Below are 23,233 nucleotides of genomic sequence, written 5' to 3' on the forward strand. Positions count from 1 at the left end.
TCTCCCTGTTTTCCTCTAGAGTCTTATAGTCTCCGGCCTTACATTTAGGTCTTTAATCCATTTTGAGTTTATTTTTGTATATGGTGTTAGAGAATGTTCTAATTTCATTCTTTTACATGTAGCTGTTCAGTTTTCCCAGCAGCACTTATTGAAGAGACTTTTTTCCATTGTATATTCTTGCCTCCTTTGTTGTAGATTAATTGACCATAGGTGAGTGGGTTTATTTCTGGGCTTTTATCCTGTTCCATTGATCTATATGTCTGTTTTTGTGCCAGTACCATAGTGTTTTGATTACCGAATGCCTTTTGAACACAGTGAAACAGGAAGTAAAGCTGAAGGAGGATGAAGGGATTCGTGGTTTGATGTGAAAAGGAATGAAAGAGTCGTATAGGAGAGATGGAGGGGAAATGGATGGGGAAATGTGATATGATTGCTAATAGCACTGAGAAAACACCTGAGTTTGGAGTTATGAATTCAAATTGGCAGTTAAAACGGCTTTTTGCTTGATATAACCTTTGGAGGAGGAGTAGAAGCAGGAATCTGAGGCCCGCAAGAGGGCGCTCGTGGACAGGTCCTGGGTGGCTGAGTCCCTGAGAGTCTTGGAATAAAATTGGAATCTGCTCCAGGGAAAGACAGCACTGGAAAAACAAGTTGCTTTCTTCACCGGAGGCGGCAGTAGTATTCATTCCCAAAACTACTGACGCTGTGAGCAGGATTCGAACCTGCGCGGGGAGACCCCATTGGATTTCGAGTCCAACGCCTTAACCACTCGGCCATCACAGCCGCCTGTGGACTGGGGCCTGCGGAACTATAGCTGCCTATCAACACGCCCGCCTCTTGCGAGCGCTGTCTTGATGTCAGTGCGCGTGCGCTTGTGAGGCAACGGCCCTACAGAAGCGGCGACTTTCCAGTTCTCTCTCCCTGCCCCGAGCCACAGTACAAAATGGGCCCAACCGTTCCCACACCGTTGAAGGCAGACAAAGGGATGCCGCTACACCCTGGTTCTTGACAGCTAGGGTCAGCCTCCAAATTCGCACTAAAAGTGCACAGGGAGGGAGACTCAAGTAGCAATGGGATGGCTGGTAAGAAGAATAATCCTTCCATATGTACTACAGAGAGGCGCCCTGTCAAAGTCTGGAAATGTGGCCCCTTCGCAGCAATAATATACTAGAGTCAACCGTCCCAGGCACCGCTGGGATTCGAACCCAGGATCTCCTGTTTACTAGACAGGCGCTTTAACCAGCTAAGCCACGGCGCCGTTGGGTGGGTTGTTGAGTCTAGATGTAGATCAGCTGTTCCTGAGGGTCACTAATCGAGACGACCGAAATAACGGCTGCCACGGGGCTTCAGTGACTCATCCTTTCCAAGGTTCCCCCTTTCCTTCCCAAGCTCTGAGCCTGAGGGTTAATACTCTGCACCACCCGCCTCTCTCCCACACCGTTGGGGACCAACTCGACTATGAATGGCTGCGTGGCCCCCCGTCCCTTAGCCACCTAGACTGACCTGCTTTCTCAGTGAGAAAGGGTTTGTGGAGAAGAGGGATGCGGGTCCTCAGAGGAGGGAATGGCTCACTCTCACTACAACCTTCCGGAAACGGGGGCGCCACACCTCCCCACAAAGAGCTCCCCTAACCCAGCCCCCAAAGTTCATTCCACAAAGTCCTGGTATTTTTTCTTTTTATATTAAAAAATAACAGACACGATATCAAAAACACAAATGTCAGCGGTAGAGGGTACAGCTGAGAACACCTGGGTCCCACCTGAGGGGCAGCACCAGGGACTCCACGGTCCACCAACCTCCCCCACCCCGGAGCAGCTAGGGGTCTGGACCACTGGGTCCTGCTTGGGCCTCAGAGGGCTGGCTCTCCAAATAAATAAACGCAGCCCCAAGCCGCAGGGACAGGGACTCCGGCTCAGCTGGGGCTTGGAGAACCACTTCAGCAGCTTGTCAGCAACCTTGTCCAGGGGAAGGAACGACTCCTCAGCAGGGATGGGAGGTGCGGCTTCTCTGGGCTGGGCTAAAGAGTGCCACCCTCTGTTCTCTAAGAGGCCAGAGGCAGCCCCTGGATCCTGGGCTGCTGGCGGGGGGAGGTCCCACACCCCCTACAGCGGGAGAAGCCGGGACAGTTTTCTATTGGTTGGTCCAGCCACGTCTGAGTTCTGCGAGTTGGGACATGGGAGAAGGAAGCTTCTCATGCATTCCCGGAGGTGGCCCCAAATGTAGTCTAGCTGGTGCCATTTCCTGCGGCAGGTAAGGCTGGACTGGATGAGCTCCCACCTTGTTCCTCCTCCTCCATGGCCAGGTCCTGAGAGCTTGAGACCGCGGCCCCAGCTTGGGCCTGGGCCTCATCACCGCCCTCGCCCTCACCACCACCGCCACCCGCCTCGCCCCCACCCTCCTCCATGGGCTCCAGCCCCAGTCCATCCATTTCCGAGAAGAGTGGGTCATCAGGGTGGCCAGGGTCTTGGGTGCTGCTACCGCAATCCACACAGGCCTTGGAGAAAGAAAGGATATGAGCGAGTCAGCAGAGTTCCACTGCTGACCTGCCACCCCAGTTCCCCTTGTTCCCCAACTCGAGAGTACTTCCCACAATGTATGCCCAAGAAACATTAATCCATACAGATGCGCATGGGGTCAACAAGATTGGAAAATGCATCGTACCCTGTACCCAGACCGCACTATACACTAGCATAAGATTGGCCGAGAAAAGGTCTACCAAAACACACGTGGTTTAACACTAAATAACCCAGCAGCAAATTTAGTGGAATTAACGTCCTTCAGAATTAATGATCCAAGGAACAATGAGGGGATCAGCCCTTAGCCTCTACCCTTTCAACTTGAGCTCAATTCTTTCTTCTCCCTCCTGGCCCAGACTTGACTTCTCACCATCACATCAAGGGCCCGAGGCAGTTGACCCTTCCGGACCCAGGAGTGCACAGCACCCAGTTCCCTCCGCTGGTCCTCTGAGAACCGAGGCTGCTGCTTCTGCATAGCCCGGAGCCGCTCCCGGTCCTGCTTCAGCACAGAGGCCATGTCCCTGCTCCGGGAAGGGGTTCAGGAGGCAGAGAATGGGAGCTGGGGCCAGGGCCCACGAGGCTGGCATTTTTCCTTTACCTCAACTCCCCAGCTCCCCACTCACTGCCTCATGCTCCTCCCCTGAACCGGTGCTCTGGGAATTCAGGCCTTCCAGGACCAGGAAAGCTGCCCTCAGCCTGACTAATGGTGGGGCTCCAAGGGGCGGAGGGCAGAACAGGAAAGCCCCAGAGCAGAGCCAGGCCCAGAAAGAAAACCCCAAGTTAGCTGCAGTGAGGGTGGGCCGCCAGCCTCCCCACTCCTCTGAAGAAGAGGCAGAGGAGGTCCCTGAAAGTCCTCACCTGGAGGGCACCTGATAGGTCATCATGACATGCTGGTCAGCATTGGCCATGAGCAGCCAGATGGGATCCTGGAGCACGTACTTAATGACCTGGTCCCCGGGCTCAGCCCTGGCACGGGCAGCCCCAGCCTCAGCCTCGGAAGAATCGACGCTGCCGAAGTACTTGCTCGTGTGGCTGCTCTGACTGCTGCCTGTAGAGTGAGGGGCGGGCAACCAACAGAGTCAGGCCGCCCGGCGCTCCACCAGGCCTCGCTCAAGCCCACTGGCCTTAGGAAGCAGGGCAGGGGCCCAGGCTGCTTGGCCAAAGTGGGGCCTGGCCTCCCAACCCCCCAGACACTGTCCTACCCCGGGAGGTGTTGTGGGAGGCAGGGCACTCACGCGTGATGCTGGCTGAGGTGCTGCTCCCCTCATGGGAGCCTGAGCCAGACCCAGAGCCCAAGCCAGAGCCCAAGGAGCCCGAGGCAGCAGAGCCCGTGCCAGAGCGCGAGTCCTCCTGCAGCAGCAACTCCAGCAGGTCGCTGGAGCCGGAGAGCGCGTCCTGGTTGGAGGACTCAGTTATCTCCACCTGGGGGAGGGGAGGGGAGGGATTAAGGGATCAGCACCTAGGCTTCCCTTCAACGGCTGCCTCTGGCCGGGAGCGCACCCAAGCCAAGCGGCCTCTTCCCACTCCATGACAGTGGGCCCAGGCTGAGTGACGAGAGCTGGCGCAGAGCAGCGCCGTGGCGCTGGGCCCTTTCCAAGCAGCAGAGGCACGCTCAGAAGTTACTGGGATGTCCTCGCCACCTGTCAGACAGACGGGCCTGTCCCCACTTCACAGATGAGGCAGCTGATTTCTGCCTCATTCAGAAACGCAGCTGGGGCCTCCCACCCCACGACACCACCCTCTGGGGACGCCAGGTGGGCGGGGGGCAGGAGGAAGAGCGACGGGAGGAGCAGGGGAGAGGGCCGCGTGGGGGCCCTAAGAGGATGGGGGCGGGCCTCGGTGCTCACCGGTCTGGCCGCTGGGTCGGCAGTCTCCTCGCTGGGAGGGGGGTGCCCAGCACTACTCTCCTCGACACGGGGGGGGCTCCTCAAGCTGCAGCAGGTTTAGCTGGAGCGGGGAGCTGCATCTCGAGTTGAAGAGCAGAGAGTCGGGGCGGCGGGGAGGGCTGGGGGGCAGCAGGGGCAGGGACGGAGAAGGGGAGTGGGAAGCGGGGGCCTGGGGTGCCCCACAGGGGTAGGTGGGTGGGGCAGGGAAGAGATAGTTAGGGAGCACCAAGGCCACCACTGGGGTCACCAGTGGGGCAGGGAAAGCTGCAGGAGACACAGATGTGGGTGCAGGAGGGAGAGGCTGGGGGCCTCCTCTGGGGGAGAACGCGGGGAGGGGGCAGGGCTGGACCACAGCCGGGAAGGGCGGCGTGGCTGGTGGTGGGGGCCAGGGGGCAGAGGATGGCACAGGTGACGGGTGGGAGACGGGGCAGGGGGCTTCGGCCTGAGGGGTCGGGTGCTGGCGGGAGCGCTTGGCTTTGGATCGGCAGTGGTGGCGGCGGCCAGGGGCTGCGGGGCCGTGGCGGCAGCCTGAGGGGAGAGACTAGGGTAAGCAAGGCCCTCGACCTGGGGGTTAGCAGCCCTGCCACCCCGGCCGGCTGCCCTGCCACTCGGACCAGGGAGAGGATAGGCCCCAGAGAGTCTGCCTCCCTGGCCCACACGTAACAGAGGGGACTCTGGGGAGGTGGGGGGACCTTCAGGGAAGACGCGGGAATCACTGACAAAGCGGCCGGGGAAGGAGAGGTTACACGAGGCGGGGTGCTGCAGGTGTGCAGAAGACCGAGGCCTGCTGGCGGACAGCAGGCAGGCGAGGTCGTGGACGAATGGGCAGGTGGCTCCGGTCCAGCAGGCAACTACCAGCCTGGGCGACCCTCCTGCCAGCGGGGCCGTGCTCCGCATGGCTCATGATGGAGCCAAGGTGGGCGGGAAAGCCCAGTTCCTAGCCCTATGCCCGCCTGCAGGGGGCCTCCCTCAGGCACCTGGAGGGCTGCCACCTGCCCTTGAAGCCCTGCCCCCACCCGAAGTCGTCCCAGTCCTCCCTGCCGGTCTACACAGATCTCCCAGTCAGCAGCAACTGAGTCCTGAGTGGGCTCGCTTCCTGCCCCAGCCCCCAGACTGGGCCTGGAGTGGCTTACCTGGAGCAGAGCGCCCCTGCCTGCCTGTCTCAGTGCTGCCCTCCTCTGGCGGCAGCCTGGACCCCCGCCCGCTGGGGAGGAGCTAGCGAGGGGCCATCCCTAGGCAGGGCCCTGGTGGCGGAGGTGGCAATAGCCTGGGTCCCTGGAGCACAAGGATCTCCCTCAAGAACCCCTCCCCCGACAGTCTGGCCCTAGACCGGGTGCAGGCAGGTGGCTACCCAACTCACCGGGGCCCGAGGGGGCCGTGGAGGAGCCGTCAAGTCCACGCAGCCTGCCATGGTCGCGGAAACGGCTGAGGAAGGCCTGCTCCTCCTTCTGGGTGTGCAGGGACAGCACAGCCTTGGTCAGGCCCACTGGCCGGTAGGCACCTGCGGCTGGGTCAGGGGCCACCGTGGGGCTGGGGGCTGGGCTGGGAGCTGGGCCAAGAGGCAAGCCAGGCAGGTCCTCCATCATGATGATGTCTGAGGAAGATGAGACAGGGGAAAGGTCAGAATCACCTTAAGTGTTAGCACACCCACACCACACGGCACCCTCCATGTCCAGCAGCTTAGCCAAAGACCTGGGCTCTGCCCTGCGGCCGAGCCTGGGCCTCCCCTGCATCTCTTGGCCACCTCCCCACCGAGAACTGGCTCTGGGCCTTCTTCCCCGTGTAAAGCCGTCCCAGGGTAAGAAAAGGATACTCAGTCCTCGTCAGTGGCACTACCCTAGGATGACCCCCCCGTGACTCCTTGGAAGGGAAGCCCACACCTCGCACTTCCCTCACTCGTTTTCCAGGTCAATGCCCGAAGACCCTTCAGGGCTTTTCAACAGTCCCTGCCTCGACCGTCTGCGGGCAGCACCTCAGGCTGAACTACACCCCAGACTTTGTGTGTGAACTGACGGTGAGAACACAGGAAGCAGGATGAGGGACAGACAAGGCGGCAGAGGCTGGCGGGCGGGTGGAGAGCAAGAAGCGGCAGCCCTGAGCTAAGCGGGGGCCTCCTTCTCTCCATCAGGAACCAGAGGGCGGGAGAAGGCAGCCGGCAGGAGGGGGGACGCTGGCTGGGGGAGCAGAGGGAGCCCGGGCACCGCCCCCCTCAGCCATGCCCGTACCCGATTCCGGGGGCTTCTTGTCTCCCACGTGGACGATGGTGGAGCTGAAGCTACACTGACTGGTGACGGACACCACGCTCTCCGCCTTATTGGCCAGGGCGAGCGGGCTCAGGGCGCCTCTTCCCACCACCGGCTCCTTCAGAGGGGCGGCCCCCTCCCCAGACAGCACTGCCGATGGATCTGTACGGAGAGATGCCGGTTATCGCCCCGCTGGGAGGCTGGGAGAGGAAACCCCAGTGGGGGTGGGGAGAGAGAGGAGCGTGGAGATCTGGAGGCTGGGCGGGGACGGGACAGAGTGAGGTGGGGCCCCAAAGACAGAAATGCAGACGCAGGAACAGAGGACGGGGTTGTGGAGGCAGGATGGCCTGGCTCTTCACCTTTCTCGGCCCCCACAGAGACCGCTCCCGCCCGCTGCCTGTCCTCGTCGGAGGCCGAAGAGGCGGTGCAGGACGAGGAGGAGGTGCACTTGCGCTTGGTCGTGCTGGGGAGGTTGCAGCTCTCCAGGTACCTGAGGAAGCACCAGAAGACATGAGAGCAGCGCCTGGGTGGGGCAGGGCCGGGGCCCAAGCGGGAGAATGGGCCAGGATGGCCTTACCTGAGGATGCTGTCCAGGCAGTTGATCTGCTGGTAGGAGCAACCTGAGGCTTCTTTCCGCTCAGCCTCCTCAGGAGCCGAGGCTAGTGGGGCCTGGGTCAGAGCAGGTGCCACCTCCAGCTCTGGGTCTGCAGATTGGCAGGGAAGGGTCTTGGCCTTGAATGTGCCTGCAGCTGGGCCGAGGAGAGAAAAGCTCCTCTGGGTTGGGCTGAGGGTCATTTGACCCGCCCCGCCCCAGGCCTCACTCCTCACCCACACCCTCACCAACTCACCAGGGACACGGGGCCGGGGCAGAGGCCGGGCCCGGGACTCAATAAAAAGCTGCTGCCCCTGATGCTTCACCAGGTGCACGTCCTTACAGATCTGCTGGAAGGTCACCTGTGGGGCAGGGCAGTGGGCAGCATTGGGGGGGCGTGGCCAGCCTGGGGAGCCCAGAGCGTAGCGCAAGAAAAAGGCCCCAGGGCTTCCCTGGTGGCGCCGTGGTTGAGAGTCCGCCTGCCGACGCAGGGGACGTGGGTTCGTGCCCCGGTCCAGGAAGATCCCACATGCTGCGGAGCGGCTGGGCCTGTGTGTGAGCCATGGCCGCTGCGTCCGGAGAGGCCACAACAGTGAGAGACCCACGTACCGCAAAAAAAAAAAAAGAAAAAGGCCCCAGTGGGGAGGAGCAGAGATCACTATGAGAGCAGGACGAGAAAGAAAAGGAGGTGGACGCGGCTCCTCTGGGTTTGGCAGTGCTGACTCTGAGAACAAGGGAACGGGAGACTAAAGGGGTAAAGTGGCAGAGAGGCACTCACCGGTGCAGGAGGCCCAGGTCCCTCGGCGTCACCCCCGTTGCTGGCACTGGAGGAGCCAGGGCTGAGGAGAGGGCCTGGGGAAGTCACCTGGCCGACTCCACAGAACCCGGTAGGGCTGGGGCTGTGCACAGGCTGAGGCAGGAAGAGCGACAGGTCAGATGTCCAAGGCCTTGTTCCGCACCCCTTCCTCATTCTCAAGCCCCGTCCCCTCAACTCTCACCTGTAACAGCAGCCGGTGGATCTGCTCAGAGAGCTCCTGGATATCAGGGTCCAGGGAGAGAGCGGGACTGGGGACTGGGGGAGTGAACACGTCTTCATTCAGGGGCGCCCTGCGGGGTGGGAAGGATGAGCTGAGCCCTGCCCCCTCCACACTGGCCCGCCCTCCAGGGCACCACCCACTTACGTGCGTACTTTGTGGCGGCCCAACACAAAGGCCACCTTGCGGCTCCAGGGGTGCACGAAGCCAGCCCAGCTGGTGTCCATGGTGACGTACTCCCCATTCCGGGCGCAGAAGCGGATAGGGGAGTGGTCAAAGGGCTGGCCAGCCAGCTGCAGGACTGAAGGGAGTGGGAAATGAGGTGCGGGTCAGTGGGAGGGAGAGCTAAGTAAGGTTGTGGAGCCCCCTGGAGCCTCCCCCCACCCGAAATCCAAGAGGCCAAGGCGCTGAAAGACACAATCACAAGGACAGCTGTTAGGAAGCCCTGGAGACAGCCGGAAGGGAGCGCAGGATGAAAGGAACTCACTCTTTTTGTGGATGGCCAGCATGAGGGGTCGGTCCTCGGGATGCAGGAAAAGGAGCACTGGGGCCCCCAGGAGGTCCTGGGGGAGGTAGCCCAGCAACGGGGCGGCCCTGAAATGACAAGAGGCATCAGAATGGCCAAAGCCTCGGCCCTGGACACCTCCTTTTTCTCCAGGTCCTGACCTCACCTTTCATCCACATCCTGGAAGAGGCAGCTGGGCGTGTGCCTCGTAGTGAAGATCCTCTTGTCGGGGGGAATCCGGGGAGCTGAGGCACAGAAAGTGTGGCCATTGGATTTCCTCCAGAACGGTCCAGCTCCTCAGCCCTCCATGCTGCCTCAGGCCCAGGCTGGCTGGCAGACAGTTCTCTCCACAGCTCTGCCTTGGGCCCTCTAGCCTACAAAGATGGTCTGGACAATCTTTGTGCCCCATGCTGATAATGAAACTGAAAACCAAGGTACTCTCCTTTGCCTTCTCCTAGCTTAGGGCTCTCATCCAACTCTACCTCTAAAGAGGCGTTCAAACCCTCATTTTAACAATACCTTCTGTGTTCCAAAGCTGTCTCCCACACTCCCGTCCTGCCTCACCCCCAGCCTAGAGAAGGCCCCCTTCCTCCTACCCCAACCAGGCCAGGCGCCTGGCCCGCCCACCTTCATAACCAGAGTGAATGCGCTCTGCGATCAGCAGGCAGCACGGCTGTGCAGGGGCCCCATCAGAGACCCGGATCTTGGTCACATATGGGGTTAGGCGGAATGGCTGGTACCGAGGCCCGGGATCTCGGTCAGGACCCCCTCTAGCAAGGAAGAGAAAGAGGCATTAGGGACTGTCAGTGAAGAGCCACCCACCACCCACCTCAAGGTCATGGGCCACACAGCAAAGAAAAACGGGGTGTGGGAGGTGCAAGGGGTCTGCTCCCACATCCCCTGCCTACCTGATACGGCAGAAGACAGACTTCTCCTGGGTGAAGTCCTTGAGGCCTGAACCTGAGACAGACCAGGAGGACAGTAAGCACAGCTCCCCATCCCCTCCCTGGGCTGAGAAGAACCCAGCAAGGAAAAGCCTGGGGCCCCTGGCCCCTCATGGCAGGTGCTTCCTGGAACTGCTCATCCCTCCCCCCAAGCACTTCGGGACCTCACCTGCGGAGGCCCCCGTGCCCCAGGTGGGCAGGCGAGATGGGGCAGTGGAACCATAGAAGACACCCACATCCTGGGGAGCTAGGAGCTCTGAGAAGCGGGCACCGCGGAACACATCCTGCTTGCAGCGCAGCAGGATACCTGCCTGCTCAGAAATGTAGACGATGCGGCCTGTCAGGAAGGAGACAGCCACGGAGAAAGTATCCTAGGCGAGAAAGCAAAGACAAGAGCAGGTTCAGGAGCTGTGGGAGTGGGGCTGGGGGTGCGTCGGGATACAGAGGCTGGGCTGCGCTGACCTGGTTGCGAAGCGTGTACTCAGATGTGATGTGCTCCAGTTCCTCCAGAGTGTAGGTGGACATGTCCATGGCACAAGGCTCGCCCTCCTCCAGGCTCCACTGCTGGTAGTATTCCTGGTTGGCTGCAGGGTGCGGGCAGCAGCACACTTAGTGAGGAGACTGCCCCCATGGTACTAGCCCAGGACCTGAACATTGCCCTCCCAGGAAGCACCACTCACCTTGCACCTGCTTGACACAGGCCAGTGCGTACTGCAGCGTGGCCAGGGTCCCAGAGCGGCCCTTGCCCCTGCGCTCTGGTGGCAGCCGAAGCTTGAGCTCCCGCAGCGCCGTCATGAGTTCTTTCTGGGTCCTTGCCCGAGCTGACTGTTCACTGCTGCAGGGCCCACAGGGAGGGAGCGGGTATAGACATTAGCCCCAGAGCGTGGCCCCCAGCCCTCTCCCCCAGCCCTCACCCCACGAACCTGCAGCCACTGGTAGACGGGTTGTCCTGCTCTGAGCTGGCACTCAGGAGGCTGTAGGCAATGGAACTGCTGGGTGGGGATGGGCTCTGAGAATTTGTGCTAGGGGAGAAGCAACAGACCCAAGATGAGGAGAAAGTGGGCAGCAGCACGGGCCTGTCTCCCAGCTCAGTCTGCTCAAAAGACCACTCCTAGCACCTGCAACCCATCCAAACACACCTCTTGCTGCTTTCAGTGGTGTCCAGCAGGGCCGAGTCCTTGCCATTGCCGGAGGAGGAGCTATGTGAGCTCCGCTGAGATGCACCCCTGGACTCCGGTCCATTGGACTCATTGCCGCTGGAGCCATTGCTGTTGGCATCCGTGTCGTCAGCCAGGCTGGCGCCAGGACAAGGTCGATGCTGTGGAGGCCCAGGGGATGGAGCCCCTCCAGGACAAAAGGATTCCCCCGGCCTGGGGTCCCCTCCCCCATCAGCCCCTTCGAGGGGGCCGCTCATGTCTGGGCCATGGGGAGCCTAGGAGAACAGGGAAGGCGGAGAGGCCACCAGAGAGGCACGAGGGGGCCGGGAGGCCTGGCCAGGGGAGCGAGGTGGGAGACTCAAGCCTCAGAGAGCTGAGAAGTTTGATCACAGCCAGCGCCTGAAAAGAGAGACCAAGAAGGAGAAAAACCTGGGCTGTAAATTCACAACACCTGCCAATTTCATTCAGCCCCCTCCCTTTCAGGTCCCCACGCTCCTGCGACCCAGGCTTCCAATATGGAGCCTAAGCAATTTCTGTTTCCTGTCCGCGTACGGGGCGGGGGAGCGTCGGGGGGCTGCAGGTGGAAAGGGGCCTCTCTTGGTCCTTCCCCCACATCCCCTGCCAGCGTGGCCTGAGGAGGTAATACCTAAGCGGTCGACTAGAAAGAACTTCAGCTGTGAGCCACAGCCTGGATACTTCCCATTCCCAAATTCCCAGCAGGCCCCCACTCCGCCTGGAACTCCAAGGCCTCGGAGCAGGGTGCGAGCCTGCCGCCTTCTATATTTAGGCCTCCGGGCTAATTTTATCCGGGGGCGGTGCCACCTCCGCCGCACATGCGCGCGGACTTGCGCGGCCCCACCACGCGCTTCCGCCGCCACTGCGGTCGCCAGGGAAACCGACGTCAGCGGCTGAGCTCAGCGGTTGCTGGAGGGCCCGCAAGAGGGCGGGGGAGGGGGCGACCCCTCCCCCATTTCTCGGCGGAAACGGGGCAACGACACACTCCCGCACTCGCAAGCGCGACCAGGGGTCGCCCACCTCTAATAGATCCCCAGTCCCCGGAGGGCCGAGTGGCCGTAGGAAGAGGGGCAGCCATCGGGGTTTCAGAGGCTGGCCTTGCTCCCCAGGGCAAAACACAACCACCACCGCCCTCCGCGCAAAAGCCCCCAGACTGGCGCTCTCCAGGATCCCAATCATTCTGGTTAAGACAACACAGCCTTTCCTCCTCTTGCCCCTGCACCTTCTCCCGACCCCCAGGACCGAGGCCTGCCACTGTCAGGAACCCAGGAATCCTCTCTTCGGTCCCCTACTTTTCTATACACTCGCCGCCACCGCCCCCCCCCCCCCCCACAGCCATCCGAAGCAGACACACTCTGCTCTGACCAAGGGACGGACAAAGGCCAGAGACGGCTGTTCCCTTACTCTCTCCCTCCAACCACACCCCCAACCTCAGAGCATTTTCTGAGCTTCAGGAGAAAAGGGAAGGCTGTGGCCAACAGCAGGAACTAGCACCGGGAACGAGATGTTCCAGTTTGAACCGGGCTGACATCACAGCCGGCGCGAGGCCAGGGACTGGAGGAGGGAGCGCGGGAAGCGTGGAAAGCCCGAAGGGGTCCTGGTGCTGGGGCAAAACCGGAGACCCCCGAGTGACAAAGGCAGCAGGGGGCATGCCTGATGAGGGTCAGGTGTGGGGCCGGGGCAGCTGGGAGCTGGGGGCAAAGCTGGAGGTAAGGTAGGCAGGTCAGGAGTGCGGACGCCCAGTGCAGGATTGTGAGGAATACCTAGGTCCCCGGGGACAGGGAGCGGGTGGACAACGGCAAGGAAGGCGGATTATTGGTGTGCCGTCTGAGTGCCCAGGCCGAAAGCGGCCCATCAGGCTGGAAGTGGCGGCAGTCAGCCTCCGGGCCGAAGACCGGCCCCTGGGGTGGCCGCGGAGATGCTTACCTGGCCGCGCGAGCGCCCTCCGGTCGCCTGCCCGCCGCCGTTGCAGCCCGCAGCTGAGTGCAAGCTCCGCGGGGCCAGGAGGCGGGTTGCATAACGCCAGGCGCTGCCCCTCATTGGCCTCCTGCCGGCGGAGCCACAGGCCCCGCCCCCAATTGGCTGGGGATCTCGTCCCGGCGCCTGATTGGCTACTGGCCCCCACTGAGGTCAGGGCTGTGTCACACACACGGGCGCACGTGGATCTGGGTGCTGGCGCTGGGCTGAAGGGCCCCAGACACCACAGCCCAGCCAATGGGCGCGGGACGCCTTGTACAGTAAATAATGGAAGGGAGGGGAGGGGAAGGGAGGGGAGGTAAGCTGTCCCTCTTCAGAGAACATACCAGGGCCACAGTAGGTATTTAAGATAACTCTACTTCCTGAACCGACCAGCCTTGCACAACAGGACACCCTGGCCTTGCCAGGGGTGGGCAGAAAGAATGCAGACCTTAGGAGGTGGGCCAAGCTGGATGAGACAGCTGGTCCCTGGGAGGAGATGGACAGAAAACCCAGCTTGGCCTTTCCTAGGTTCCCCTCCCCAGCCTTGTCATCACAATAGAGCCCTTTTACCCAATCCCTTCCTCTGACACTTCAAATCCTGTGGACAGCTAGGAGGAGGGTAATCGAGGGTCCACATCTGAGGAGGGGGTGGAGTGGGGGGAAGGATGCAAACAATAGAAGGGGCAGCCAGAGCCAACAGGAGCTGTGAAGGGAAACAATGGCAGGTGTTTCCATGGCCAATCAGAGAAAAGGTCACCGGGCAACCTACGTGGTGACTAGTGCTTCTCTCCTGAGGATGCAGCCACCCACAGTTACGGCTGCACCAAAAGTAGGGGCCAGGCAGCCAGGGCTGCAGGGGAACAAAGCGGTGGCTGAGAGAAGAGACCTTAGACAAAGGTGGGGTGGCAAGGGCTTCAGGTCCCCACCGCAAGGAGAAGAGAAAGCCAAGGACCTCATCACCTGTCTCCTTAACTGTATTCCGCAGCCCCCAGGAGAGAACCTGACACGCAGTAGGTGATCATAAACATGGTGACTTTGTAACTAGAGCTAGGGGAGGGGGAGGGGCCTCAGTAATAGAGAAGGAGCTGGAAATTATAATTTTTTTTTTAAGAGGCAAGAAGCAGAACACTGAGTCCTAAATTTGGGGGAATAAAGTGCCAGCTTGGGCCGCGAAGAGCTTCAGTTACACAGACCCCCTCCATCCAAGACTGATGTGTAGTTCCTCTCAGGGCTCCCTGGAAACGTGGGTGGCAAGTGAAGAGGCTGATGCTGACGTAATCAGCGTGGGTGCACACGCCTGTTACGTGGCCTAAGCTTTCCTTAACAATTGTGTTCCCCATGGGGGGTTGGGGGGGTGGGCAGGGTCAGGGCTCTGTGGAAAAGCTTACAGAATAACCCAGAAAAACCAAAGCAAGAAAACACAGGAAATAAAGGATTGAGGAGCCTGGATTCTCAGTCTTCTCTCCTTGAAAATGCCCCCCCAACTCATATATTGTGGCCCAGTCCCTTGTCTCCTTTTCAGACACCTCTTCTCTGGAAACATCCTTTTTCTTCTTCCTCAGCACTCCTTAGGGCTCTAGATGTGATCTCCCCCGGCACAGGCGATCCTTGCTCTCCACCTCCACCTCCATATTTTCCTTTTGCGTAGACAAAAGGGTCCAGCGCTCCAGCAGCTCTCAAGGCCCTAATCAGGATCCTGCCTCACGGTCCCCACAGTAACCAGACCCTGCTGCCGTCAATGGAGGAGAGGGGGCGGGAGGCGGCGGTGACGTCAAGCGGAGGAAGGGGGCGGGGCGAGGCAGCCGGGGAATGTGGGGCAGGGAGGCTGGAGAGGCAGCGGTTTGGGAGGCGGCCAGCCCGAGAGGGCGGCGGCCAGAGAACTTGGGAACATCATGTTCTTTTGGCTGGTAGCCCAGGACATGCACCCAGCCTGGACGCCTCCCCCCAACCCAACGATAGCCATCCTGTCCCAAAGCCAGGGATTCCTGGAGAGAGGATTAGGAGGAAGGGGTCCCCCCTCCCCCGCCCCCACGCCTGGCTCTCTTCTCCAGACTCGCATCCGCCCTCCCCTTGGCTTGCTCCTACAGCTCCTGGCATTGGCTTTCCCCCTCTTCCAGACTGTACACATCTGCTGGCCCGATCCCAAAGCCAGGGCGGGTAAGTTGGAGGCCAGGTTCTGCAAGAGACCTTTGCTCCTTCCCTGAGGCCCCCTTCAGAGCCTGAATCTCTTGTTACTATGGTAGCAGAGACAGGGAGGAGGGATAGGGAGGAGAATGGGTCTAGGATGAGGAGCTCGAACTGGGAAAGAGCAAGTGGCCCAGCCTGGGGCCTTGGATCTTGGGAGAGGGATAAAAGGGAGGAATGAAGGTTTGGGGCTGGTGCCTCAAGACAAGAACCAGGAAGAGGGAAATGGGGCGGGGGTCACCAAAATTTGCAAAAAAAAAAGAATATGAGAATAGTTCCCAACCACAGCATTCACATAAATCTTACACCCTGTCACTGTTCTTTTGTCACCCTATAGCAATTTTCTTTTACCTAAAAAAATAAATAAATAAAAACATGACCCAGGCATTGCGCTGAGCACTTTACATACATTATCTTATTTAATCTTCAGAACAATCCTGTGAGATGGGTATAATTATCCCCATTCCACAAGGACCAACTAAGGCTCAGAAGTTACCAAACTTGCCTAAAATGTCTCATAATCAGTTCTCAGGCTCTTAACAAATGGGACTCAGGATTCAAATCTGAGCTCTGATAATGGCTTGTCATTCTGATTTCTTACCCTTCAGGAACCTTTGAGGTGTTACCAGCTCTGGGAACCTGGGCCTCTCAAACACTCAGCCAATTCTAAGTTTGGTGCCTAAAACACAGACTCCATCCAACCTCTCCTCTACCCTGGGACATTCAGTTTGCACTCTCCACACACTTCAAATCATCACAGTCCCAGTTTTCACATGCTCACAAAGTCCTTGAGATCACCCTAGCAGCCACCAGCCCCAGTGACTTCCTAGGAACCCCACTTCCTCACTCTTCCACCTTACCGCAGGTCACTTTACCACAGGCCTCGTTGCTTGTACAGACAGATACCAGAGCACTCTGTTGGTGCCTCCTCACCGCCAGGGGCTCAGGAAGACAAGTATACAACCAATCTGCACAAGCCCATCCTCCCTCTCAGGATCCGACAGTTGCTACCCCACGTTTACTCCCAAAGATGGCTCCGAGTCCCAACCCCTCCCCTTTACACATGAGAAAGACATCCAGAGCCCTGATGTGACTAGCTCAGGGTCACACAAATCATCACCCCACCCTTTTTCAAATCACCGTATCCCCTTTGGTACCCTCTCAACTGCCCTAGCAGGACCTCTCTCCAGCCTCAGAACCCCTGCCTATTTCAAGTGCTTAAGGCACCTACCAAAACAGCAGTCACGCACTGGAACGTCTCCCACCGGCTCTCAGGGGTCCTGTCCCGTACCTCCCTGGGAGTAGGGTTCTCAGCTCCCTCAGTTCGCTGGCTTCTGAGCCCCTCCCCGCGGCAGTCAGGGGTACAGGGACCCTAGGGCGTTGAGGGATTTGATGTCAAGGATTCCCGCTCCCCTCTCTCTAGAGCTGAGTTCGCAGCCCCTATTCCCCCGTAACCATCAGAGCTCCCACCGCGGTGATCACGCATTTGCAAGATCCCCCTCACGGCAATGCATTAACACCCCTCCTTACAGAACCACCGTGGAAAAACCCATACCGACCGCCGCTCCTCACCCTCCACGCCTGAGCACTTACCGCTCAGCGCGCACGCCGTCCAATTTCTTCCTAACTAGGATCAAGGAGACTTGGATTCGCTTCTCCAGGCCCGCCCGCCGACCAGGATGCCACGCCCCTCAAGCTTATTGGCGGAAGGGCGCCGACCCATGCCCCGCGCCGCGTGCGGCCGCGCAGCCCCCGCACTGCCACCATTGGCGCCGCCCGCCTCCCTCATCTTCTCATTGGTCAGTTTGCCAACCAGCAGTGACAGATCCACGTGCGGGAGGGGCCACCCTAGCACGTTGATTGGAAGCTGACCGAAAGCCACGCCCACATCCACCTCCGAAGTTCTTACTGGCTGTGGCAGCGTCCCCCGACCCGCCTAGATCGGTGACGCGAACGCCAGTCCAGTCCTCCAAATTTTCTCATAGGCTGAGAAGTCCCGGAGCTGTAGAGGACACGTGCGGGCGATCTCACGCGGCAACTTGTTTACCTAGAAGCTGGGGATTTTCCTTGACGACACGCTAACCCAGGACGGCCGAGTCTGCGCAGGCGCAGATGTGAGCAGTGGTGGCTTTGGTGGGGGCGCTTTCTGAGCCGTTAGGCGCGTGACAAGAGCGCCCCCGCGCTGGGACTGTGGACCTGGGTTCCTGAAGCTCCCTGAAGCTGGAAGCTGCTGGCATTACGGTGAAGCGATCTTCAGGTCTCAGTGCCGCGTGGTAACGATGAAGATGATAGCCACCTCCCAGATTATATTTTCTGTGGGCCAGGCCATGCGCTTACAAACCCGGAGGAGGCGGCTGATCTACTTCCCACTGTCTCAAATGAGACTGAGATCCAGAGAGGTTACATAATGTATCCGGATTAACACGCTAGTCTCTGGTGGGGTCAAGATTTGAACTCAGGTCCCTGATACGATAAAGGTGGGCCCTAAGGCCTGCGGGAACCCTAAACATGTGAAGGACTCAGTAGATGAAGCACAAAAAGGCCCTGAGCACTGTCTTGAAAATAGTAAGCCCTCAACAAGTGATGAACATTATAATGACTGTATACATAATGATAAGAATCACCGGGGTCCCTTACAACTGCGGAATCAATCTCCGGGGAAGGGGCCTGAAAATCTATTTTTAAAAGCATTCCCGGTAGTTCTTAGGAGCCTAGAAGTTTGGGAAACACTATTAGGTTTCCTAGGCTGCTGAATCCTCATGCTGCAGCACAGAAAAGTGGGCCCTCCAGAACTCACCTAGCACTCACCACCCACTGTTAGAAGTGCCTGTGGGCAGGGATGCTAGGGTGCCACGTCAAGGGCGTTATGGAGCTGGAGGTTAAAGGAGTTCAGTATGGGGTCTAGAGCCACCAGTCGGGCAACAGAGTGCAGGGGCAGCAGGCCATCTACAGCCAGCTCCACACCGCACTCAGCTGGATCTCCCTGAGCTGTTTTGTTCAATAAGTATTTACTAACGCCTTCTGGATGTAGCACTGTGCTAGGCACAATGAGGGAGAGACGTTTCACAGTTGTCCATCTACTTCACGCCTAGGAGTACATGACCACGGGAGAGACTGCAGAGCATTTGAGACTTAAATCAAGGAGTAGAAAGGGATCCAATAAACAGCAAGAGCATGCCCGCAGGGAAGTGGGGGGGGGGGGAGCTGGGAAGCCCAGACCTCAGGGTTCACGGGACCGAGAGACAGTGGGATCATGAACATTTCCCATTATCAACTCCTGGTGCCCCCTCGTGGCCACTTGGTGAATCACACTTTGCCTTTGCCCTGCCCAAGGTCAGGCCCCCTGGCAAAGCTGTCCCTTCCAGATGTATCTTCTCAACCTTCCTGTTACACCTGCAGATCCAATACGCTTCCCACTGGTTAAGAAAAGATCTTAAAACACCACCTGGTTACTCATTACACATTTATTGTACATTTTCACAATCTGGATGCGCCACAGAATTGGGGGCATGGGGTGAGGGAAGGGGGGCAGGGGATACTGGGATAATATGGGGGGTCTAGAACACAGCACCCTCACCCCCAGCATCTCTCCCTACCCTTTCACACCACAGCTTCGATCTCCCTGCTCCCCCTCCACACAGGAACCTCGACTGTGGGGGGAAGAAAGAGTTTAGGGGGTGCCCTCCAGTGGCAGGTTAAGGGACTGCACCCTCAGACCCCTAAAATTGTGCCATTTAAAAAGACATTAGACCCTTCCTTCATCATTTCACCTAAGGAGGAGACCCGGAGAGGGGCAAGAATCCCCGTCTTGCAGCGCGTCCCATGCACACATTGGCAGTGACCAGTACTCCCAGCCTGAGTTCAAGGGGGCAGTCAGAGGAGCTGGGCAGTGACGGGGCAACACCCCCCAATGAGGGAGGAGGGATTTCAGTTCAGCCCCCAGCAGGGGTGGGGCCAGAGATTTCAGGAAGGAACTGGAGGGATTCTTTGCCCTGCCCCATCCTCCCCAAGGCAGTGATGACCCCCCCGACACACTGGCAGCCACCTCTCCCAAGAGAGATCAGATTGTGGCCAACCCCCAACTCTCCTGGTGGGAGGAGGAGGAGGCAGATCAGGCAGATGGGAGGGAGGGAGACCCCATGGGAATGTCAACTGAGCACCCCACACGGAAACTGGGGAGCAGGAATGTGGGGAGAGACTCCAAGTGGCAGAATTATTGGTCCATCATAACACACTGAACTCCAAGACACTTACACACCAGCTGGGGGGAGGGAAAGGAGGGACAAGAGGTTTGGAAAATCGGGGTAGGGGAGGCAAACTGGACTAGGGGGGCTAGGAGGAGGCAAACCTGGGGGCCAGAAGAGCCTGGCTCCCCAAAAGCCCAGGCTCCCCACCACCTGCAAGTAACGTCATGCAAATGAAAGTGTGATACAAGGACCAACAGGGACTAACTCCTCAGTAAAAAAGAAACACAGGTTGAAAGACTGAACAGAAGAGAAAATGGGGGGGAGAAGGAAACCAAAAGGGATGTCAGTAGGCAAATGGATGCTAATTAACATGCTGGAAGCTCCCAAAAGACCTTGGGATTCTCAGGACCATAAGGGACCAGTCTCGGAGCCTCCCAAAGATGCAAAGAAGATGCACCTAGGGAGGCCTGGACAGTTGCTTTTTATAATTTTTGCAGGGGGTGGAGGTATGGGGAAGTCCAGGGCGGGAGGAAGGATCAGCTAAATCCAAGGGAAGGAGGAAGAGGGGACTGCATAACAGATGCAAATGAAGGGGACTTGGGGCTGGTCAGGAAGAAAGGGAAGGAGGGAAAGAGAAAAAGGAGGTGATGAGAACCTCAGGAAGGGGTGTTAAGGACAACCGGAAAAAATCTTCTAGTAATAAAACTACAAACAGACCAAATATATATAATATTATATATGTATAAATAACAGCTGGCTATTTACAAGGGGGCACACACACGACACACACACACACGGATCCAGGGAGGTGGGCTGGAAGATATGGCTGAGAGGTGGAGGAGCAGCTGGGGGTGGGGGGGAGAGGCCCTTCTCTGGGCAGGGCAGGCTCCTCAGGGGTTTAAGAGCTGAAGTAAACTGTGGAGAGGGAAAGAGAAGGAAGAAGAGGGAGAAGGGAGAAAGAGAGAGAGAAAGCAGTGTGTCAGCCCGGCCCTGCTCCCATCTTCCCCACCTCCCAGCCGGTTGACATCCCTTCCCCTCTTGGCCTCAGGTTCTCCATCTGTAACACAAAGAGGCTGGACAGGTCGGTTCCAAGGTCTCTTCAACTCCACGGTATGGCCTTGGGGCCACAGACCCCTAATTCTCTGGGCCTCTGAGACCACAGCTCTCAGACAGTGGGGTGGTTGGCTTCCTAGCTGTTTCTCAAGCCCCTGGGTCTTTGCTGCTCTCCCACTCCCCAATTCCAGGGTTCCCAGACTGGGCTCCTAGGCCCAAAGGGTCCTCAAGGGAGCAGTGGGGATCCACCAGCTTTCCTGTTTCCAAAAATCTTAAGAGAAATTGCCCAGATTCAGGCAAAGAGCAAGCTAAACAGCTTCAAGGTTTGGGGCTGTGTATGAATCAGAACTTCTATTGGCAGCTATATGTGCTTTCTGCTGAATAGTAAAAACTAGGTTAATGACCTTCAAAACCCAGAAATGACAAGGGAAACCTCTTCAGGAAGGGGCCCTAGCCACTCCCACCTACTCACCGATGATGATGATGAGGATGATGGCGCAAATCACTCCCAAGATAATCATCATCTGGGGGCGAGAGGGGAGGGTCAGTGAGACAGACCATGATACTCCCATCCACCCCCCACTCCTCCTACCTGCCCTCCCGCCTGCCTCCACCCTTACCTTGAGGTTTTTCCACCAGTATTTGCGCTTGAGCTTGGCTGCACTTGTTTCAAACTGGGAGGCCCCTGCTTGGAGTGCGTCTGCACGGTCGTCCAGCTCCGACAGCTTCTGGTCCCGCTCCAGGACCTTGTCCACGTTCACCCTCATGATGTCCACCACCTGGGGGAAGGCCCGCAAAGCAGGGGGAGTGTGCCAAGGCCCATCGCAAAGGGCACTCCTCCACCATGAGCCCACATATAGAACACGCACCCTGATGCTGCCTGGCTAACATGACAAGAACATACACAGAACATGCCTAGCATAGCCGCAGATGCGCCAAGGCATGCTGGTAGGCAGACATCTCAGATATCACAGCAGCACCCTCTATTTACCGAGCCTCAAGCAGCCTGCCGATCCCCAGAGCACACCCGCCCAGGGTGAAACACCCCAGGCTAGCAAGGCTGACTGACACCTCACGGCCCTCCCAACTGCATGCTGACAAGGACCGGGCATGACATATTTTTGTCCCCAAACTCACCGACATGAAGTGCCGTCACCCCCAACCCCAGATGGGCCCGCACACCTGTTTCCCAACCCTCAGGGTCCTTCCCACTGGCCTGACACCCGCCCCCCACAACTCACCTCATCCACCTGGGCCTGGGTCTGCTGCAGTCTCCTGTTACTGGTGAGGTTTGGAGGGGGCGCAGGGGGGCCTCCCTCCCCAGCCGGGGCGGCAGGGGGGGCGGTGGCAGCCGTGGCCGACCTGAAGGGCAGGGACGGATCAAGACCCAAGGCCTGGAGCCCTTGGCTCCGCAGCCAGGGCCCCGCCCATCCGCCTGTCCATCCATCCGTCCCTCCCTTCCTGCTTCCCGGGAAGAAAGCCACCCGATGGGAACCCTGGACTCCGTCCGGCCCCGCGAGCGAGTTGTTGCGTGACCTTGAGTGAGGCCCCCTCCCCCCCGGGCCTCAGTTTCCCCGCCTGTCAAATGAGGGTGGACCCGAAACGACAGGCGGCAGCGATGACAGGGGCGGGGCGGGCGCACGCCGGGTCCGCTCCCTCCCGCGGCCAGGGCCCGCGCGGCCAGCCGGGGACGCGGGGCCCTCCGGCTGCCTGCGCGCAGTCACTGGCGCCGGCCTGGTCTCGGGATGCGGGGCGCGCCGGGGGGCGCAAGTCGAACCCCGGGCCCTCCCTGGGCCTGGGCCTAAGGGCGGCGGCCGGCGGCCGGCGCAGGCCACCCGGTGCGGGCGCGGGCGCGGGCGCCAACTCACATGGCGGGGGCAGCGGGCGGAGAACTTGGCAGCAGCAGTGATGGCGGCGGCGGCTAGCGCTGGCTCCGACTGGCGCTGGCTGCCCGGGACAGGAAGATGGCGGCCGCACGTCACTCACATCCGGGCACTGCAGGCGGGGGCGGGGCGCGGCGGGCCTCTAGTCGGCAGCCGGGCCGCGGGGGCGGGGCGCGGAGGGCGGAGATCGCGGCTGGCTGGGCAGCTGGTCTGGCGCCGCGGAGCCCCAGCCACTCCTTCATCGCCTGGGAGCCCGGAGCCTGGCGGCCGCGGCTTCCCCACACCAACAGCTGGCCCACCCGGTCTGACCACAGCTCTCCCCGTTCAGCCCCAAACACGTCGTCCTCCTCCTCCGTGAAACCCATCAACCGGTCCGCACCCCACCCAGCCCCAGGTCTCGGCCTGCCCCCAGGTCCCAACGCCTGCGGACCCGCCTTCAGCATGTGGAATGGGCGGGCGGAGGGAAATCAGAAGGGGCAAGTGCAGGTTCCCGGGCCATGCGGATAGCTGGGACCCCGCTGGTGAGGTGAAGTGGTGGCAGTTGGTCCCCAACCCCTTGCCCTGCAGACGGATATCTCAAGGGAGGTCTGGGGCCCCTGACAGCTGAGTAGGGGGGATAGCAACACGATCCTCACAGCTGAGGTTCAGACCAGGGGTCCGTGGCAGGAGAGGCCTGGCTGAGGTGGGGCAAGCTTAGGGCGCCGGGAGGAGGGCACGGGGCTGCCCCGTGGGGCTGCTTCAGGTGGTGGCTGCAGACTGGCCTAAACCTAGCTCTGTCCCAGAGTGGCGGCAGCTACCCTGGCAGCAGCAGGAGGGCTCAACCTCTGATCCCAGGCACAGGGCCTGGGCGAAAGGACAGGACTTTTGCGGGGTGTGTGTGTGTGTGTGTGTATGTGCGCGCGATATGCGGGCCTCTCAGTGTTGTGGCCTCTCCCGTTGCGGAGCACAGGCTCCGGACGCGCAGGCCCAGCGGCCATGGCTCACGGGCCCAGCCGCTCCGTGGCATGTGGGATCTTCCCGGACTGGGGCACGAACCCGCGTCCCCTGCATCGGCAGGCGGACTCTCAACCACTGC

The 23,233-nt window shown here is 59.7% G+C and overlaps 2 protein-coding genes and 2 non-coding genes across 4 annotated transcripts; all 4 read right to left on the reverse strand.

Annotated features, from left to right (window-relative positions):
- Positions 1 to 701: 701 nt before the first annotated feature.
- On the reverse strand, positions 702 to 783 carry TRNAS-CGA (transfer RNA serine (anticodon CGA)). The gene has a single exon. It is a non-coding gene; the product is annotated as a tRNA-Ser (tRNA).
- Positions 784 to 1,184: 401 nt separating this feature from the next.
- Positions 1,185 to 1,258, reverse strand: TRNAT-AGU (transfer RNA threonine (anticodon AGU)). Its single transcript has one exon. It is a non-coding gene; the product is annotated as a tRNA-Thr (tRNA).
- Positions 1,259 to 1,662: 404 nt separating this feature from the next.
- PER1 (period circadian regulator 1) lies at positions 1,663 to 16,714 on the reverse strand. The gene is given in 24 exon segments (XM_027130976.1): positions 1,663 to 2,494; positions 2,887 to 3,037; positions 3,375 to 3,564; positions 3,752 to 3,938; positions 4,364 to 4,421; positions 4,423 to 4,930; positions 5,763 to 5,996; positions 6,628 to 6,807; positions 7,005 to 7,135; positions 7,223 to 7,394; positions 7,494 to 7,599; positions 8,016 to 8,147; positions 8,236 to 8,344; positions 8,419 to 8,572; positions 8,759 to 8,865; positions 8,943 to 9,021; positions 9,404 to 9,546; positions 9,685 to 9,736; positions 9,890 to 10,091; positions 10,183 to 10,304; positions 10,401 to 10,555; positions 10,644 to 10,742; positions 10,860 to 11,276; positions 16,629 to 16,714. Coding segments are annotated over 23 exon segments (3,816 nt in total). The 5' UTR covers positions 11,135 to 11,276; positions 16,629 to 16,714; the 3' UTR covers positions 1,663 to 2,224.
- Positions 16,715 to 18,481: 1,767 nt separating this feature from the next.
- On the reverse strand, positions 18,482 to 22,272 carry VAMP2 (vesicle associated membrane protein 2). The gene is made up of 5 exons (XM_027130978.1): positions 22,144 to 22,272; positions 21,517 to 21,637; positions 20,896 to 21,054; positions 20,748 to 20,799; positions 18,482 to 20,137 (listed from the first exon to the last, which is right to left on the reverse strand). Coding segments are annotated over exons 1-5 (351 nt in total). The 5' UTR covers positions 22,146 to 22,272; the 3' UTR covers positions 18,482 to 20,120.
- Between the last annotated feature and the right edge of the window lie 961 nt (positions 22,273 to 23,233).

This window comes from Aethalodelphis obliquidens, unplaced genomic scaffold, assembly GCF_003676395.1.
Source record: "Aethalodelphis obliquidens isolate GAN/ISIS:26980383/991018 unplaced genomic scaffold, ASM367639v1 scaffold38, whole genome shotgun sequence".
Lineage (NCBI taxonomy): Eukaryota > Metazoa > Chordata > Mammalia > Artiodactyla > Delphinidae > Aethalodelphis > Aethalodelphis obliquidens.

Coding starts and splice junctions, on each gene's coding strand:
- VAMP2 (XM_027130978.1), bottom strand. Junction 21,055..21,516: donor CCCAGGCCCAGGTGGATGAG/GTGAGTTGTGGG, acceptor GCCTTCCCCCAG/GTGGTGGACATCATGAGGGT. Junction 20,800..20,895: donor ACTGGTGGAAAAACCTCAAG/GTAAGGGTGGAG, acceptor TCTCGCCCCCAG/ATGATGATTATCTTGGGAGT.